The sequence below is a fragment of the Eutrigla gurnardus genome (genome assembly GCF_963514095.1).
Source record: "Eutrigla gurnardus genome assembly, chromosome: 20".
NCBI classification, from domain to species: Eukaryota; Metazoa; Chordata; class Actinopteri; order Perciformes; family Triglidae; genus Eutrigla; species Eutrigla gurnardus.
The window spans coordinates 18856072-18874285 of NC_139931.1; the positions used below are offsets into that span (position 1 = coordinate 18856072).

An 18214-nucleotide genomic window follows, 5' to 3' on the forward strand; every position below is an offset into this window, starting at 1 on the left:
ATCAGACAGAATGTTGGTTGTCGTCTTCGTGGGATTTCATGATTATAATAATATAATAATAATATATGCTAATAATATATGCTATACTTTATTTGTTGGTAGGCTGACATTTCTACTGGAGACAATGATTTTCAGCTTCTTTTATCAAAGAAAAGCAAGGATCCATTTCTAAAATCTTCATAATAAAAGAATATTCTCTACAACTGCAGAGATAAAAACAAAATATCATTAACTTGTAAAATAAGTGTGGTGCTTCCTGGTTAAGACCTACTTTTAAGAGGCGGAGAATTTCTGCCGCAGAATAGAGGCGCGCTCTCAATCGCAGGTTTAGTTAATACCGGGGAATATATAATTAGACACACTTTACACGTATCCTCCCATCTTTTTGCGGGGAACTCCCACTTTCCCCATGACCCTCCCACAACCGCTGATTGAAAGCGCTACTTGCCTCTTTCCATTCATGTGGCACCGGTCTGTGCTTTTACCCACGTGCCCCTGTTTGTAAATACCATTCCATGATTTTACGCGCAAGTTCCGAAGGGATTGCACCCCAAGTGGGCGCAAATGTGTTAAGGCGAGTCCACACCGGAAGAACTGCCCGACTCGCGTCGGTAAATGAAGTCGGGCTACTTAATATGGCCGACTCGAACAACGACATGGGCGGTTCACACCTACGGAATTACAGCTGACGCCATACGTTCCGCGCTTGCGCGAGATGTAATGTCTCCAAAACAACAGGCGGCGCTAATCTGTATTGTGGGCCAAAAAACACGAAAACCGGAAGTAGCCGGTCCTCTCTAGACCATAAACACAGAGCACGTGTTACTGTCACTGTTGTCAGCAGAGTGAGGTTGTAGACTGTAGTTGTGATTACTCTCTGAACGGAAAAATCTCAAATGTTGGATGATGTCGATACGGAGACACTGGCCTTGTCAGCTCTCGCACTTATTCTTATGGAAGTGGAATTCTTATTCGATTCCACTGTTTATCTGGTATGTTTACCATCGTCACTTCCGGGCTTCACTGATTCGCTAGTCAAGCTGCTAGCCTCCACCAATCAGAATGGTAAAAGAATGACCGACTCGAATGGCGGATTATACATTTGAGTCGGCTGAAATGAACGCCGACGTGGGCCGATTCGAGCGACCACACCAAGTAGACTCATGTGACGGACGCCGACTCTCTCAAAGACGCCGATTTTCGTTCCGATGTGAACTCGGCTTTAGTAAATCTGGCCCTCAGTTTTTCTTGGCCCTGACACCCAGAGGTGAGTATGAAGAACTGCAGCTAGGGGAAACCAGCTTCACACAAGTATTCAGCCATGACAGCTGTCACTAAAAATGTCTTACTCAGCATTCAGTTGGACTTAGCTCCACTCTCTTGTGTTGCAACAAAACAAAATCCCAATGGGAGAAAATCAAGATCCCGGCGGCCAAAATGTCGAACTTGGGGATTCAAAATGGCACAAACCACAGAGATGTACCAGTAAAAACCTAGTATATCAGTCTGAGTCCCAAACCAATAGAGAGAAAGTCACGTATTAAACATGGGGCCTTATTATGGAACAAAATATGTACAGTAGTCAATGTATAAACTCACAATTCATAGCACATTTCAAACGGGATGAAAAATTATTCTTCTCTCATTGACGTCACTACAAAGGTAGTTTTCAGTCGGGACGACGTCACGCTACAAAAGCAAAGTTGTGTTTATGGAAAACATCTTTGTTTGGGCTTAACATAACTGTTAGTCCGTTTTAAGCGACATGAACACATTTTCATTAATATCTTTTATGTTTTATTTTATATTAATTTATCCTTTCATCGTGCTGTAACAACTGGACTGGACCCTGCGGACTGTGCAGGTGGGGGGGATTGGGGGCATGCGATACTGGACTGGTTCTGGTTTGGGACAGCTTGGGGTCATAGGACCTAACTTCTCTTTACCCATACCCAAATTGAAAGCTGCTCCCTCAGACCCAGCTGAACAGACCCTTCCTGTAGTGCTGGGGTCTGCTCCTAAGGGGATCTGACCCTAAACAGGCCAGCCACCTCCCGCTGGGTCTGGTGGTGGTATAGAAATTCAAAATTCAAAACCAAAATTCTTCCCCGATCCAGCTGTCCTGACCGGTCTTGACCTGCCCATAGCCGCCCAGTGCCTCTTTGTCCACAGAGCCCAACCAGATACCCTCCTCCTCCATTTATTTATTATTATTCATTTTATTAGGATTTCTTTAATTTTTTCCCTCCCTCTCTTTGCCTTGTCGGTGCTGTTGTTGTCCTCTTCTCCTGTTCCTTTTTCATGTTTCTGAATTTCATGTTTGAATTGGCGTATTGCACTATTTGTTGTCACTTGAGTTGCACCATTTGTTTCCATGTTGGGCACTTGTATTGCACTATAAATAAATAAATGTTGTTTTATTTAAGGACACCACGTGTCCCTGTACACGAAACAAACCGATTGCATTTCATGACTGAGAGTTCTGATGGTGGTGAACCTCTACAATCAGGATGAAGCCAGCAGCATTGAAATGCAAAACAAGCCAGGTCTTGGTTTCCAGAGCTCTGGACTTCACTTTTATTGCGGCTGTAAAAAATACTCTCATATCTATATAAACAACAGACTGAAAAATAATGCAACAGATTTCAGGGAAAGCGCCGAGCAGACACTCAACCTGACCTCCTCCGTCTCACTCTCCACTGATCGCTTCACCTTGACTGCAGTTCAACTCCTTCTTAACTCCTATTCTTTGACCTTTGGAGAAAAGGTCACGGGGTTAAGGAAAGGCGATAGGAGAACTCAAAAGGATTTAGGAAAAGTCGACCGCGGTGCTCAGAGAATCCGACCGGACTTTCACTAAGCTACGTCATTATAACGCGGCCGCTGATGATTGACAGCTGATGATCGGCACCGGTGATTGACGTGCGTCTGCGCTGGAGAAACTACAATAATGGACTACAAAAAGCACATCGTCCACTTCTCCACATGTTGGTTTTATAAACGGCTGGTTCACTGACCGGCTTCAGGTCCAGCAGCTCCTCCTTCCTGTTTGTTTCATTTTTGTCAAACATTTGACATACCATTAAATTATTATCACTGTCAACACATTTATCAACACAATTCCGATGACTATATGTCTGCTTGAAAGTCATTGTTAAATATGTAAATGCACATATCGTTTGTTTTCATGAACGGCCGACATGTGCGGCACTTTAAATGTTGCTCTCGCAGAGAATTGTGGGTCGGCGTAATCTCCTTTCCTTTCTTATAGGAAGGTCCGTTGCATCCTATGCTAAAGGAGCTCTGAAAGGAAGCATTGGAGCTCCTTTCCTTTGCATTTAGAGAATCTGAATGGCTCTTATCATGGCGGCCACTTGTTTACTTCCAGGTCACTTCTTCAGTTAGGAACCTTCCTAAGAGAAGAAGACTATTCCACGGCAGCCCTGGCCTTTTATACCCCCCAGTCTCCACCCCCCAAACCACACAGGAAGTAGACCTCAAGAGAGAGTGATGAGTAGGTGTTACAAAATAAAAGCACAACATAACAACAATCAATTTCCTGTTTTAGTCTGTGTTGTCAAACGTTATAGTCAGTGTGTTTGTGAGTGTACAGTATGTGAACTACAGGTGCCATGAGACCTGTAGTTCAGTTTATTTGGTTTGAACCACAGACTGCAAAGAAGTAGTGGACGTAGTCACAGTGACGTCACCATTTGGTTTGTGGACTGCCATCGATATCTTGGATTTTTTTTTCAACCAGTAGTGCCACCAGGGGGCGGAGCTAAGAACAATTGAACACCAACGAAGATATTTTCATTTTCATCAAAAATGGTGTTATGTTGTTATTGTATGATAATATATATGTGTGTTATTGTAGATTTCCTTCCATGGAGATGAAAAGATGGACGTCTCCAAGAGCAGACAACGCCATTGTAGTGACCTGTCAATCATGAGGTAGCCCCGCCCACTAAAGCATCCCCTGCTTTCTGGTCTGGTGGACTCTAAATGGACCATAATGTACTAAATGAACATCATGCTGGATTGAAGAAGACTTGAAACTAGAGATTGAGAACATAAACTCATGTTTACAATGTTTATTGAGATAATACATCAAGAGAGAAGTAGGACCATTTTCTCATAGACTTCTATACAACCAGAGAGGACTCGCCCTGTGATGGTCAGTAGAGAGAATGCAGGTTTAAGGCACTTTAGCGTCAGCTTCACAACCAGAGGTTAACGCCTCATTTGGACCAATGAAGAAAATATCGGAGCAAACATGAAGTCACATGCACGGGCCCGTCAGTCATTGGATGGTTGTGGCGATGTCGGTAGTCATGGTTACATGACACGGCTGCTGGTTCGCAGGGTGAACTGACCAGTCAGCAGTCTATTTAGCGGCTGCTAATTGGTGCAGTTGGATTGACTGACAATTGTCCGTGTTGGTCCCTTGGTGAGTCCCAGTAAATCCTGTGGAATGGCTCTTTATTGACCGATTAGAGAGACTGCACCAACACACATGCATACACAAAGTGATTTGTGTTGAGTGTGGATCCTCCAAGGCTCCTACCTGACAACTCAATATACACAGTGTGTGTGTGTGTGTGTGTGTGTGTGTGTGTGTGTGTGTGTGTGTGTGTGTGTGTGTGTGTGTGTGTGTGTGTGTGTCTTTTATACACACACACACACACACACCTACGCTGTGAATTGATGGGGCCCTCAGAGGCTGAAGCATTGATCATCTGCCTCTGCCTTCCCCTGAAGAACGGATGGCAACTTAGCTTAGCGGATGCTAATACACACATACACTCTAATGGAATCCCTACAATGGGCCAATATGCCCATATTTTCCATATTGATTTTGCACGGATGTTTTACCCATATTTTTAACAACGCATATTTTTAGTATTTCATTTTTGACAGTATAATCCTTGATTGGCTCAATACATCTCGTGTACATCTATGGAATGTTCCATTTTAGGTTGGATGAAAATCCTTCACCTTAACAGAAAAGGTTCTGGTCATTTTCTGCCACGACATTATCTGTTTTTCTGACAGTGTAGAAGACGCAGAGGTATGAAAGTGGTTAACTCGCTCTCTCTCTCTCTCACACACACACACACACACACAGCATGTACAGCATGCTTGGCTGTTATTTCAGCCATGACCCTGCTCTGATCTTCAGTATCCTGTCTTTAAACCTGATCCCTTTAACACCGGGCGGCCATCTTGGCTCAGATGAAAGGACAGGGGTCAGAGCCGGCACCTCGACAAATTGTTAAGCTCTCAAAACGGCTGAAACAAGTTTGAGTTATTGATAATGAAGCAGGTCGATTTACTTTAACTTTACTTTCACTTTCTACACTGTAAGAAAAACCTTTTTTAATTTACTAATTTCCTATGATGCTCAAGTGGCAAATTTTGTTGTTTTACAGCATATGGACTGTATCTTTCACAGATAAAATAAATGACACTATCAAAGTAAGAGTCGAAGAATGTTTGTGGACTACAGTTGCCAAGTCTCAACTTCTGCATTTTAGTCTTTGCCATCTTGCAACCAGTGACCATATTTGGAGTGCGGAGGAGCGACGGGTGGATCTGATGAACACAAGCAGCAGAGTGACAAACCTTACTGGATCTGGATCCATGTGGATGCTTGTGTGAAGCTGCTCACAAAGTTAGCTTCATGATTCAAGGTCAACTTTACGGCTATGGGCCCTAGTTTCGTGGCGCAGCGCAGGGCTGCGCAGGGTGGCGGAGCCGGCGTAATGTAAGTTTCGACCTGCGCCAAGATGGGTGTGGCGGCACAGCAGGGGGAGGCGTCACAGATTCAGCTTGGCGTAGCGGAAGTTTCGTGGCAAAAAGCCTCGCCGAGACTGTGCTGAAAGCCCGCCAGCTCCAACCTGGTCTACTTTCGGCGCAAGGCGCAAATAAAGTCCATTCATTCAAGGCGAATCACAGCTGGTGGATCGGAAGTTTGGCGGACCAGCGCGCAGTGCGCACACGTCACCGAGACCTCACAGGCAGGTTTCCACAGTTCCAGGCAGTGGCGGTTCTAGACAAATTTTACTGGGGGGGCCAAGGTGGGGCCAATGTTTGATCAGAGGGGCACATTAAAAAATGGAAAGTGCCGTTCTCACTCTCATCTCGCATCCGGCAAGGCAGTGTTTGGGTGCGTCGCTCTAATTATTCCGTGTAGAGCGCTGAGTCACATTAGTTCCGCTTTTGGCGCTAGCGCATAAAATCGTAATAACTTGATCAATTTATTTCATTTTCATTTTATCATTCAGTCAGCTTATTCAGTCAGCTCTGGGGGGGCCACAGGGGGGGCCTGGGACATTTTTACAGGGGCACTGGCCCCTGTAGGCCCCCGTGTAGAACCGCCACTGGTTCCAGGCATTTAAATGCAATAAATAATCACAACAAATACTATTTAATGCAACTAATTGAATCAACACGTGAATTTATATAGATTGTCCCGTCACATCTGACGTCAGATCAAAGGCGGATGGCACGCGTAACGGAAACTCAGCCTCTCGGACCAAAACATCTCCTCTCTCTCTCCTGTTTTTTATAATATTGGCATTGTTATTATTATGATACGCGCGCACAGCGCGTGATGCGCGTGGTGGGAGCAGCGGCGCTGCTTCTGTCATCGGGTTGTCAAGTGACGGAACTTGCACTGAACCTCCCCTAACGCATTAAAGGAGAGGAGAGGAGCTCATTTGATTGGTGAAGATCTGAATCGGCTATGTTAATCCCAGTCCACGCCTCGTCTCCTCCTCCTCTCCCCCTCACGCCTTCTTCTCCTCCCTCTTTCCCACTTGCGCGGGTGGGCGAGACGGGAGGAGTGCCTGCGCGGTGCATGAAACTTGCAAAGTCCAGGCTGACACACCCCGTCGGCATGGCGCAGGTGCGCTGCGCGCTGACTACGCCTAGTCTACGAAACTAGGGCCCTATGTGTTAAAGTCATCTAAGTAGCTAACTGCATAATGCAGTTGACAGGTCGCTACCACGCTACCAGTGCAGTTTGTATTGGTATTGTGGTAGCAACCTGTTAATCACAAGGTAAGCCCCGCCCCCTAAAGCATCCCCTGCTTTCTGGTCTGTTTGACTCTAAATGGACCATAATCTACTGAATGAACATCATGCTGGATTGAAGACTTGAAACAACAACAACAACGTTTACTGAGTTAACAAAGCAAGACAGAAGTAGGACCATTTTGTCATAGACTTCTTTTTGCAACCAGAGGAGTCGCCCCCTGGTGGCCAGCAGAGAGAATGCAAATGCATGGCACTTTGGCCTTGGCTTCACTTTTCAGAACCAAAGGTCGCCAACTGGCTGGTGCAGAAGAGACCCACCAGGAAGCGCCACTTCTCCCTCCTCTTTATAATCCCACCTCTTTGGTGTCGGCAACAAACGCTGGCGTGTGTGAACTAAGTTGGTGCGGCAGCAGAGCAGCAGGACGGCCCGTGTATCATTGGGGGTCTAAAGTTTCCTCTCGACGCCCGCAACGCTAAAAATCCACCACTCACATATTTCACCAGAGCTGCTAAGTGGGTGATCTATCACGCCTGAGTTATGCAATATCACACACACACACACACACACATTCACGGAGAGAGAAGAGGCAGAAATCATAACAGTGACGGTGACGGCGATGCCGGAGATAAAGGAGCAGTCCGCGTATTACAGCATGGCAGCAGGCCGACAGGCGGTGACAGCCAGGAGAGAGAGAGATTACTGGAACACACCCACACACTCACACACACACACACACACACGCACACATCCAGGCACTCAGAAGGTGAGATATGTCTCCGAGCATAGAGATGTACTCTGCTGTAATCTCTTTGTCTACAAGATACACCGAGATGGATGGTTACAGGAGAAAGAGCGTGCCGCTCTTCGGTCTGGTAAACCCAGAATATAATTTTGTATATGGTTAATATTCTTGCTTAGATCTTTATTATTGCATTTACTTCAATTCTTTCTTCGTCCTATACTCACGTAGATGAGGAGTTACTGTTTTATCCTCTGCATACTGGTTCAGATCCCTACCTGACCAGATTCAACACACAGTCTCATCGTAGTTTTTGAAATTGTCCCCGAAATTGAAATCTACCAAATTGTGGACCAGATGTCCATCTTATTTTCAGTGTTCTCAGCACAAATATTAGAAGTATTAGAAGTTTTTCAATTGGAAGAATCATTCGTGGCATGTGTCATCATGTTTGTTTCTGACAGATGGAAACAGACAGACAAAAAGGAACGTTAGGTTAAGTGGAGGGCTTAAAGGGCGGCTGGAGAGCGAGTCGTCGGTTCGGATCCCGGCTCCTCCTGTTAAAAAGATACATTCTCAACTCAAACAGAAGCTGATGAAGTGATTCACTCTTTTATTTGTCCTTGGAGATGTCCAGTTTGTCCTGGCTACCAACCTTTAGTTAAGAACTTTTTACATTACGCTTCAATATATTTTGTATTTATCTTTTTTTTTTGGTAGACCCCTACTTGATTTGTGCTGAAAGTTGGCCAAAATCTACATGTTTCATTTCCACCTGGCATCACAGAGCAATACAGACTAACATTCACTTGTCTTTTTTTTTATTTTCTATTGTCTTTTCACTGTTTGTTTTTCCTTTGCACACTGAGAAATGCTTTTTATTTTCTTGTGTGCTTTTACAGACATAAGCCTGAATCTTGCATTTACATACAATGCATGTTTTTTTCCTGATTTAAATCCGACATCAGGCATATAACCACATGTGTAACAAGGGCTTGCCTAAATACTTAGATATGACCTAAATACTGTATTTATAAGATGTGTTTCTGTTGAGTTTCATAGTGAATTTGACACGCGTCTGCATCCTTTTTGGAAAGTATTCAAGATTTTGAAAAATATACTTATTTGGGTGAAAAGATTGCACTTCTGGTTCCCTGTCTGCAAGTTGACTGGTTTTTTTTTATCATTTTTTTTTTGGTCAAATGCCTCAAATTAACTTGAGAGGTTTTAATGATTAGTCTTCGATAGAAAATAAGTCAGTAAATACTGCTCTCGTGAATTTTGCGACCCTTAGCGACCCACCATGACACAGTTTTCACAAAGACTTTAAACATCCTGGAAGGTTGCTTGTACATAATCGCTACATGCTATATGCATACACATTTGACAGAAGTGGCTAATTTTTACAACATATTTCTTAAATATATTTAGAAACAGTGTTGTGACAGAAATTTTTCATCACCCTTTTAACCTTAAAATCGTCACAGTTAAAGCTGATGTGATGTCTTTTATCACAATAAGAAAATATTTAAACAAACATAAAAAGTGCAATAATTACATTGTTAACAAAATTGATTTTCTTCTGGGTTAAAAGGGTGGCGTAGTTCGTTTACAAGCTAACGCTAGCTTTCAGCTTCTGCCAATTGCATTGACGCCTCAAAAATCCTCATACTGGTGTTAATTTGGGAAGATTACCTTGTTGAACAAATCGTGTAAGTACCATACACGTGTTTGCCAAATAACTTTTTTTATAATCCAGATGGGGTTTACTTCTACATTCACTAATTAGCTACATTAGCTAGTTAGCGTAGACCAGGAAGTATCTCAGGTCATGTGACCAGCCGCCCGTGGGTTTCCTCCGTACCTGTTGGGTACTGAGCTGATCCTGACCGTTAGCCATGTAAACCATTTAACATCATCCCAACTGAAACCAGCATCCCACTACAACCAGTACTCCCACTACAACCAGTACTCCCACTACAACCCTCCCTCCTCTTAAAAACATGTTAGACGAACAGTAAGTCGACCTACAGAATGAGGTATAAACAATATTAATAGAGAATTTTCTATAGAGTCTAAAGATAAGTGAATATTAACATTATTATATCAAATGTAGAAATATAACACTGAGCTTTGGCTTTGCTGTCTGGTGATTGATCCAGTCCTCAGGAAATACCATTAGCTTTAGCTATAATGAACATAAGCCTACATTCTGTGGCTGCAGAGAACCTGTAAATTATAGATAACAATGCTATTCTGAATGTATCAGCTGTATTGGGTCCATTCAAACTGGCTCCCCCACATTTCCTTTTGAACATTAAAATTATAAAGCACTTTTTATAGGCTACTATATCTTGGCTGAATAGGCTTCTTGAGGGATATTATTAACTGAGAGATGTGTTTCCATATTGCCCGCTATTCCCATCATCATTTCAAATTCAATATTGGATCATTTCCATCTTGCATTAGTCTAGAGTTGTGACTAAACCTGGGCTGAGAGACTAGATAATAACTGTCTCCTTTTTAAATGATAATGGCCATATGTTGTCTGGACTGGTCGCCATTGATGTTAAGGCTGCAGTTTTATTTTGTGCATTCCCATCAAACACAGATTTACTTCATGAACTGTATATAAGAAGTGGATGTAGTCACGTGGACTACAGTTTTGAAGCCTCTTGAAGCCTCTTTTTTGACTGTTGCCATCGATGATTTTGGCCAGCGCCATCTTGGAATTTTTGCAACCACTGAATGGAAGTGACCATATTTGGACTGTGGAGGAGCGATGTCACTTTTGTCAGACACAAAGTCCAGCCCAGTTTCATGGCAAGTCAGGAAGTAATCAGGAAATGCAATCTATTGGTTCCGTGTACATGGATTCCTATTGTCTGTTTTTTCTCATGTCAACATGAATGCCAACTCTAAAAGATGCAATTTCGTATTTTGGACACACTAATTAGAAACCACATGCAATGTCCTACACAGTACTACACAGTACGCCTAAACCACGAGACCGGTGTTGGACACCGTGTGTCCCAAAGTGTTGTTGTGACTCATTTGACTCAATCTAACTTGCGTGTTGTAGTTTTCTAGCATAATGTCATCCTGAATCCTGAGGTCAGAACTAAGGTCAGTATATGGTCTTTAGAGTACTTTCTTTGTCCATTTTGGGAATTCAAGTTCATCAAAGGTGTCTTAGGTAAAGGGAGTTCCCCATGGTTCTATACAAGAGTCACTACTGTTTTCTCTTTCGATGTTGCCACTTCACATTATATGTGGTAAGAATATTGATTTCAATTTCTGTGTATTTTCTTTTTTATTATTTTAGTATTATGTGACACAGAACCAGAAAATAGACGATCCTGTTACTTTGCTAATTAAACCATTAATGGTTGAATCTTTCAGGAACCTGCAAACTGTTATATTTGCATTTCTCACTGTATGACTGATCCAAACAGAACTACTGACGATATTATCAAGTAAGGAAAAACCATGCCCACTTCTTAAAGTAACATTTTTTATGAAACATTTTTAAAGATTGCAAGGACTTTAACCTGCTTATACTTCGGAAATGGCCTTTTCATGGTAAACAGGACGAAATTAAAGGTGATTGTGCTTTTTCTGCAGGACCCCAAAGCAGACCTGCCTAAGAAAATTTAGTTAATCCAGATCCTATTTTGAATTCTTTGCTTTATACATGTTCTTCAAATGGCATTTTAATTGTCATGTGTAATGTGGGAGTTTCATTTTATTTATTTTTTAATGTACTTTACAGTATTTTCCTTATTTTAGTAAAACACTTCACAGTTGTTCATAATTATTATTGTTATAATTGTTATTATTATTATTACCATTAGTAGTAATGCTAATGCTAATGCTAATAGTTAAATGGACTTCAGATGAGTCTATTATTACCAAATAAATGGAGCAATATTGCCTTTTGTGCCCAGTTGGGCTGCCGTTACTGAACTAACCAAACGCGATGGAATATTCATCAATCAGAGCTACAGGGAATATATTCTATTCACAGTCTAAGGACCCCAGGAATGGTAAGCTATGAGTTGTGTGAGTTTATCCCAGATAAAGAAGTGAGGAATCCCCTCTTCAGTCTGCCTTAAGATTGGGATGTTTTCAGCTCATACCTCCCACATTTAGATTGAACACCGTGTTTTATTTCATGCCACATTGAACACATGTGGATGTTTGGTGAAAAGAAAAAAAAATCTAATTCTAATATTTCTGTCCTCATTTTTTCCTCATGATGGATTGGCAGTTTGGCAGTGGAGCTTGTCTGGACGTTCAGCAGGGTTTATTAAACAATGTGGGGGTTACTGTTGGGTTTCCAAACTGTCAGGAAAGTATTTTTGTGGACATGCATAAAAGAATAAGTCATCATATTGAAACCACCAATTTAATAACGGAAATATTCATGCACCATCCCATGATGTTTACTGGTCATGTTGCTAATATCAACCCAGTTCCTGATTCAGGTTTCCAGATTGCAAAAAGCAGTTTTTAACAATTAGATATTAAAATAAAAAAATATTTACATATTTAAAATAAATGGTTATTATTATTATTATTATTATTATTATTATTATTATTATTTGTAGTTGTTGTATTTATAGTTTTGTTGTTACTATAATTATATTTTGTATTTATTTTAGTTTTTACTATGATTACAAAAAAATATATCTTGAGTCTTGAGTCTGAAGTCTTAAACACAAGGCACATTTCTTCTATTCACACACACACACACACACACACACACACACACACACACACACACACACACACACAACACAGACACACACACACACCATGCCTGCCTGTCACACTGAGCCAGTCATCCTGTAATGGCTGCCACTGCTCATTGTTCACATCCTGCTTTGTCTTCAGCGCCATTTTGACTCCGTGGGAGGAGGAGCAGCTAGTTAGCATCACACACACACACACACACACACACACACACACACACACTAATAATGGCAGCTATGCTAACTCAAGGGTTGCTCCCTATTCACCCTAACAGCTTCATAGCTAGCAGTAGCTTTGTAGCTTCTCTGCCATCCTCAGGGCCATGCTATGCTAACCGTTAGCTACTCCTCAGAGGCTAAAGGCTACTCTGCTAAACTAACAATGACCCGGCTGTGGCCTGTTTCTCCTCTTTTTTTTATCTGCAGTTCCTTCTCCGGGTTATCTCTGTGTAAACATGAGCCAAACCATGCCAGGCTATAGCAGGCTACATAGCTACGCTGTGTGGGAAAACAACATACAGACACCCATTCAAACCCCAAATCTGCAGTCTAAATTAAAGATACATAAAATATATAATAGAGAATTACATTAGATCAAATTTCACATAGGCTATTTCAGTATAATGACAACTGTATCATAATAATTAGCTAGAACATAAACTAAACTGGGATTATAGGGTCATAGAGAAAGGTATAAATGTATTATAGGAATTATATTTGCTATTCATTTTTTTTAAATCCATTGTAAAACAGCTAAATAATTGGAAATAAAATGTAAGTCCTGCTAATAAGCTCTGTGTTTTATATTTAAGGTATTACAAAATGTGTGTGAATGAAAATATATTTAATGCACAAAATTATTATACAGGCTAAGATTCATACAGCCTAAAACAAAACGACATGGGCCACACTTTAAATGTTTGTGTGTTTTTTATTATTATTATTCCACTATGAAAATATATGTACAATAAATAATTTGGATTTTCACTATTAAAGAATCTCAATAAATAAACTAGGGTCTAAAACTCGGGTCATCAGCAGGGCTCCTCCGTCAGAGTGAGAATTGTGAATTCTTCACGTGAGAGTTTTTCTTTTAAAAAGCAAGTCCAGCTTTCTGCGCCTGGACGAACAGTTCCTGAGAAGTTATTAAGGATCCACGAAGCTGCACCAGAATGCACGAGAGGAAACAAATCCACACACACGGATGAGGGTTCATTGTTTTAGCGACAAAAATATATAAAAAGGAAAGAGGCAATAAATACCTGAACACGGGGGAGAGAAAAAAAATCCACGTTTCGATTGTAAAAAAAAATCCCTTCGATGTTTAAAATAAAAATAAAAAAGGAACCGCATCTCTTTTTTAAACTACATTATAGCCGCGAAATAAAACCAGCAAGAAGACGCAAAAAATATATTCATATTTAAAAACGAACATTTAAATTGGGAAATGTTTCAGGAATGTTGCCGAGAAGCTTTATGCTTTTTAAACAACTCGCCGAGTGTTTGTTTGTCCGTGACCCGAGGTCTCTCTCCGGTCCGCGGGCCTCAGAAGTTGAGGTGCTGCAGGTCTATGGTGCACAGTGTGCTTCTGAACAGGTCGAAGTCCTCCTCGGAGAAATCCACTGGACTATCCAGGGAGCTCTGCAGGCTGGGTGACAGGCAGGCGTCCCCGGCGAAGAAGGCCAGGTCGGGGAGCGCGGTTGAAGACGAGGAGGCGGTGATGGAGGAGTCCCGCAGCACGGAGAACGACGGATCGGCTGCTGCCGCCGCCGCGGGCCCGGCCTCGCTGAGCTGCAGCAGCCCCGGGTGATCGGCGGAGTCTGTCGCGGTGAACGCCGGCGGGGAGTGGTGCGCCGCAGCGTCGTCGGAGGAGCCAGATGCCGCCGGCAGCTGTGGGCGTTCTGGCCGGCTCGATCGGCCCCCTTTCTCCGGCGTGGGTTGTGCATTCTCCCCGCTGTCATTCGCGTAGGAGGCGGAAGATGGATTGCAGCTCCCCGCCTCGCCGTCCGACGCCGCCTCCCCGGTACCAGATGCTTCCAGCGGCTGGCTCGAGTACGGGGACGAGGCGTCGGCGCCTTCCAGCGGCTCGAACTCGCTGGATTCGTGGCCCCCGCCTCCTCCTCCGCCGTCCCGGTGGTTCGTCGTCTGGCGCTTGTGCTTCATGCGCCGGTTCTGGAACCACACTTTCACCTGGCGCTCGGTCAGATCCAGCAGGGCGGCGATCTCCACCCTGCGGGGCCGGCACAGGTACTTGTTGAAGTGGAACTCCTTCTCCAGCTCCAGCAGCTGCGTGTTGGTGTAGGCGGTGCGCAGCCGGCGGGACCCGGCTCCTCCGCTATCCAGACTCGGGTCTGCAGGGGGAGGGGGGCACAAAGAGGAGAGAGAGGAATTATGTGCGGGATTGATGGTGTGTGAAAAGGCATCCCTCTTTTTTTTTATTATTTAAATTTTATATTTCGTTTAAACTCCAAATAGTGATTTAGCCTATTCCATGAGAGCCTTGTAAAACCTCTACACTTTTATTGCGCGCGGCCAAGAAATGAGCTGCTTCAGCATCGAGCAGGAATCCCCTCGGCTCCTCTGACTGTAATAAAACAGTAATAAAACACACGGAAAAAAAGTCTCGTAAAAAAGAAAAAAAAAATACTTATTCCAATTACAGTAGCAGCCAAACGCATAACTGTGAGAGTGGACCAATTTGTTTGCTGGTAAAAAAAGGAAGAAATAATAATAATAATAAACAAAAAGGCAGATCAAGACAGATGATGAGGGTTTCTCTCTCCTCGTGAAGCCGCGCGAGGCTGCGGCGCGAGGGGAGAGACACGCGAAGAGAGAGGGGGGAGAAATAAATAAATCACGGGCCGGAGAGGAAATGTGGGGAGAAATGTGGGGATGTGGATGTCAGAAACGGAATAAAATAAAAACCACCAATGTGTGTGTGTGTGTGTGTATATATATATATATATATATATATATATATATATATATATATATAAATTAGATGGGGGCGGGGGGTGGAAACAAGGAATTCCATTCAAATGAATAAGGTGCGATTTTGTGTTTGGAGATGCGTTAAAATAAGAGAACTCCATGTGTGCAGGTTGTTATGGAGGTCAGTGTAAAAGACCGAAATTACCTAAGAAATAGCAGATTGTGTGCAGACTGGATCAAGATCCCCCCCCCCCCCCCCTCTCCCTCCCTCCCCCTCCCCAACCTCCCACCCTAACATATTTTGTCCGGTCGCCTTGCCTCGCCATGATATTCCCCCACCATCCAATATGGCTCCCATCTCAGTTGTGTTATGAATATGTAATGTCGGGGGGAGGAGGGGGGGGGGGGGCGACGTTGCTGCTGAAATCAACACCAGAACTCTCTTGCGCGGTGAATAAAGACAATAAATCCGCACCTCTGCGCCTTTTTACGCACGATAAATGCCTCCCATGCGTGCTGGTAAATGTGCGCTATGAAACAGAACGAGGAGGATGCGCGTGCGAGGAGCTTTGCGCTCGTTACACGGCTCAATCCAACGCGCTGATTGTCGAAGTGACAGAGTTACGGCTGCGTGTTTTACACGCGTGATGAGAGAAGCGCAAAAAAAAAGCACTGCAGCATAATGCGGCGGTCCAGATATGGCTACCCTGTTGACACAGCATCGCTGCACTGCACAATACGCGCCCGCGCACATGCACGCACACACACACGCACCATGGAAATAAAATGTCATGTAACCATGCTGTGTGTAATAAATGTTATCTCTGAAGTGGAAGTGAAGATGCAGAGAGAGAAATTAAAGCACCGGGCTGCACACACATGAAACTCACACGCACATACACACACATGCACACGCTGGCTTCCCAGCATACCGACCTGTGGGTGACTCGATGCCCGCCGAAGCGTACCCGGAGGCGGTGGGCGACGGGGAGGACGAGGCGGGGGGGATGATGGATCCGCCACCGCTGGAGCTGCTCCCGGGCTTTGGGCACTTCTTCGTCGACTTCTTCTCCTTCATCCAGGGGAACTCGTGGGCCAGCGGACCTGCCGCGGTGGCCGTGGCCGGGCCAGGGGTCTGGCCGGGCGGGCAGGGCTGCTGGCCGGCTCGGTGGTGCGTCTGGAGGCCATTAGTGACAGAGGTTCTCCGGTTCTGCTGGCTCCTAGCAGTCGGTCTCGGCTGGCTGCCTGTGCAGGGGCTGAGGCTGGGGATGGTGTGCTCGAAGGGAGGCGGAATTACTGTCGAGTCCTTGATTGATGAAGTTTGAAATGACTCCAGGACGGCGGGGAAGGACGTCAGGCACTCTGCTAGGGACGGCTGGCTGTTTATAAAACCGATCTCCCTCTCAAATTCAAAATTCATAGCTCCCTCAAAACCGGCTTCGAGCTCAAACGGCGAGACCCCCCGAAACAATCCCTTCCCCCAAAATAAAAAAAAATAAAAAAAAATAAAAACACATAGACACGCACGCTCGCGCACGCACACAATATGGCTTCTTAGGAAGAAAAAAATAAAAGGAAATGAAAAAAAACGCGCGAGCATGTAGGCTCCCGACCGCAGTGGCGTAAATGCGGTGGCTATATAATAATTGTGTATATTGGTGATATTACTAGCGTATGGGGACCTGGGTAGGCTAAACTGAAGAACTATGGGGCGAAATTGCAGCCAATTCCTGGTCATGTGATCCGAATCAGCCAATCCGGGGCCCGGGCCTGGCGGCTGCGATGGCTGTGGGAAGCAGCATTATTATTTTTCCACCAAATGCTGTGACCAAGAGGGGCAATAAGACAGGATAGCTGCTATTGTTCCGTCTTAACGGGGGGGAAAGTCCGCGGTGGGGAGAGCGACGGGGCCGCCGGTCGCCATGTGCGCCGTGTGGGCGGCGGGTCGCCGCATCCCCGAACCCGGTTTTTACGCACAAACAATAGAGCATCTCTCGGACATTTTTTTCCTCTCCCGGTCCTATATGGTGATGTAATGACGGTTACCGTTTACAATATGGCTCCTTCAGAGACGGGGGGGAGAAAAGCTCACTACTGTTTACAGCACTCAGATCATTAATCTTATAAAGTGTGACAGAGGCTGAAAAATCCCCGAACTTAGACGCAGAAAAACTTGGAGAGGGTTTTATAGATGGCGCGGCGGCTCCAGAGGAGAGGATGATGGAGATTTCTACTCAGTGCAGATGAAGCCGATTGGCTTCCAGAGCAGACATTTAGATTGAACTGGGGAGGAGAGGCAAAGAGAGAGAGGGGGAGAGAGAGCCTGTTGCTGTGTAAGTTCACCTCTTTGTTGTTGTTTTTGTTTGACGGTTTCATGAATTTGGGGGATTTTTAAAAATCGTTGTTGGAGCTTGTGTGATGGAGACGGAATCACTAAAATAGCCCCTCTCTCTCTCTCTCTCTCTCTCTCTCCCTCTCTCTCCCTCTCTCTCTCTCTCCCCCCCCCCCCCCCCCTCTCTCTCTCTCTCTCTCTCTCTCTCTCTCTCTCTCCAGTGTGGTGCATGTGTGTTAAAATGTTCCGTGTGTTTACGCAGAGAGTTCACAGCGAGGTCGCTCCGTGCAGCTAGAAAAAAAAAAGAAAAGGAGGGGAGCGCGCATATTCCTCCTGGTAAAAAAATAATACTATAACACAGCAGCAGTAATATGAAGGGCTAGCAGTAAGTGAGAGTGTGCTGAGTAGCCGTCAGA

At 44.2% G+C, this 18214-nt stretch overlaps 2 protein-coding genes across 3 annotated transcripts in view; both read right to left on the minus strand.

The window, feature by feature from the left end:
• copz2 (COPI coat complex subunit zeta 2) overlaps positions 1 to 18214 on the minus strand; it is a 420907-nt gene that overhangs the window by 278034 nt on the left and 124659 nt on the right. The window lies entirely within an intron of this gene.
• hoxb2a (homeobox B2a) lies at positions 13453 to 17928 on the minus strand. Its single transcript, XM_084037177.1, has 2 exons — positions 16403 to 17928; positions 13453 to 14886 (listed from the first exon to the last, which is right to left on the minus strand). Exons 1-2 carry the CDS (start codon positions 17202 to 17204, stop codon positions 14081 to 14083), a joined length of 1608 nt encoding a protein of 535 aa, XP_083893303.1. The 5' UTR covers positions 17205 to 17928; the 3' UTR covers positions 13453 to 14080.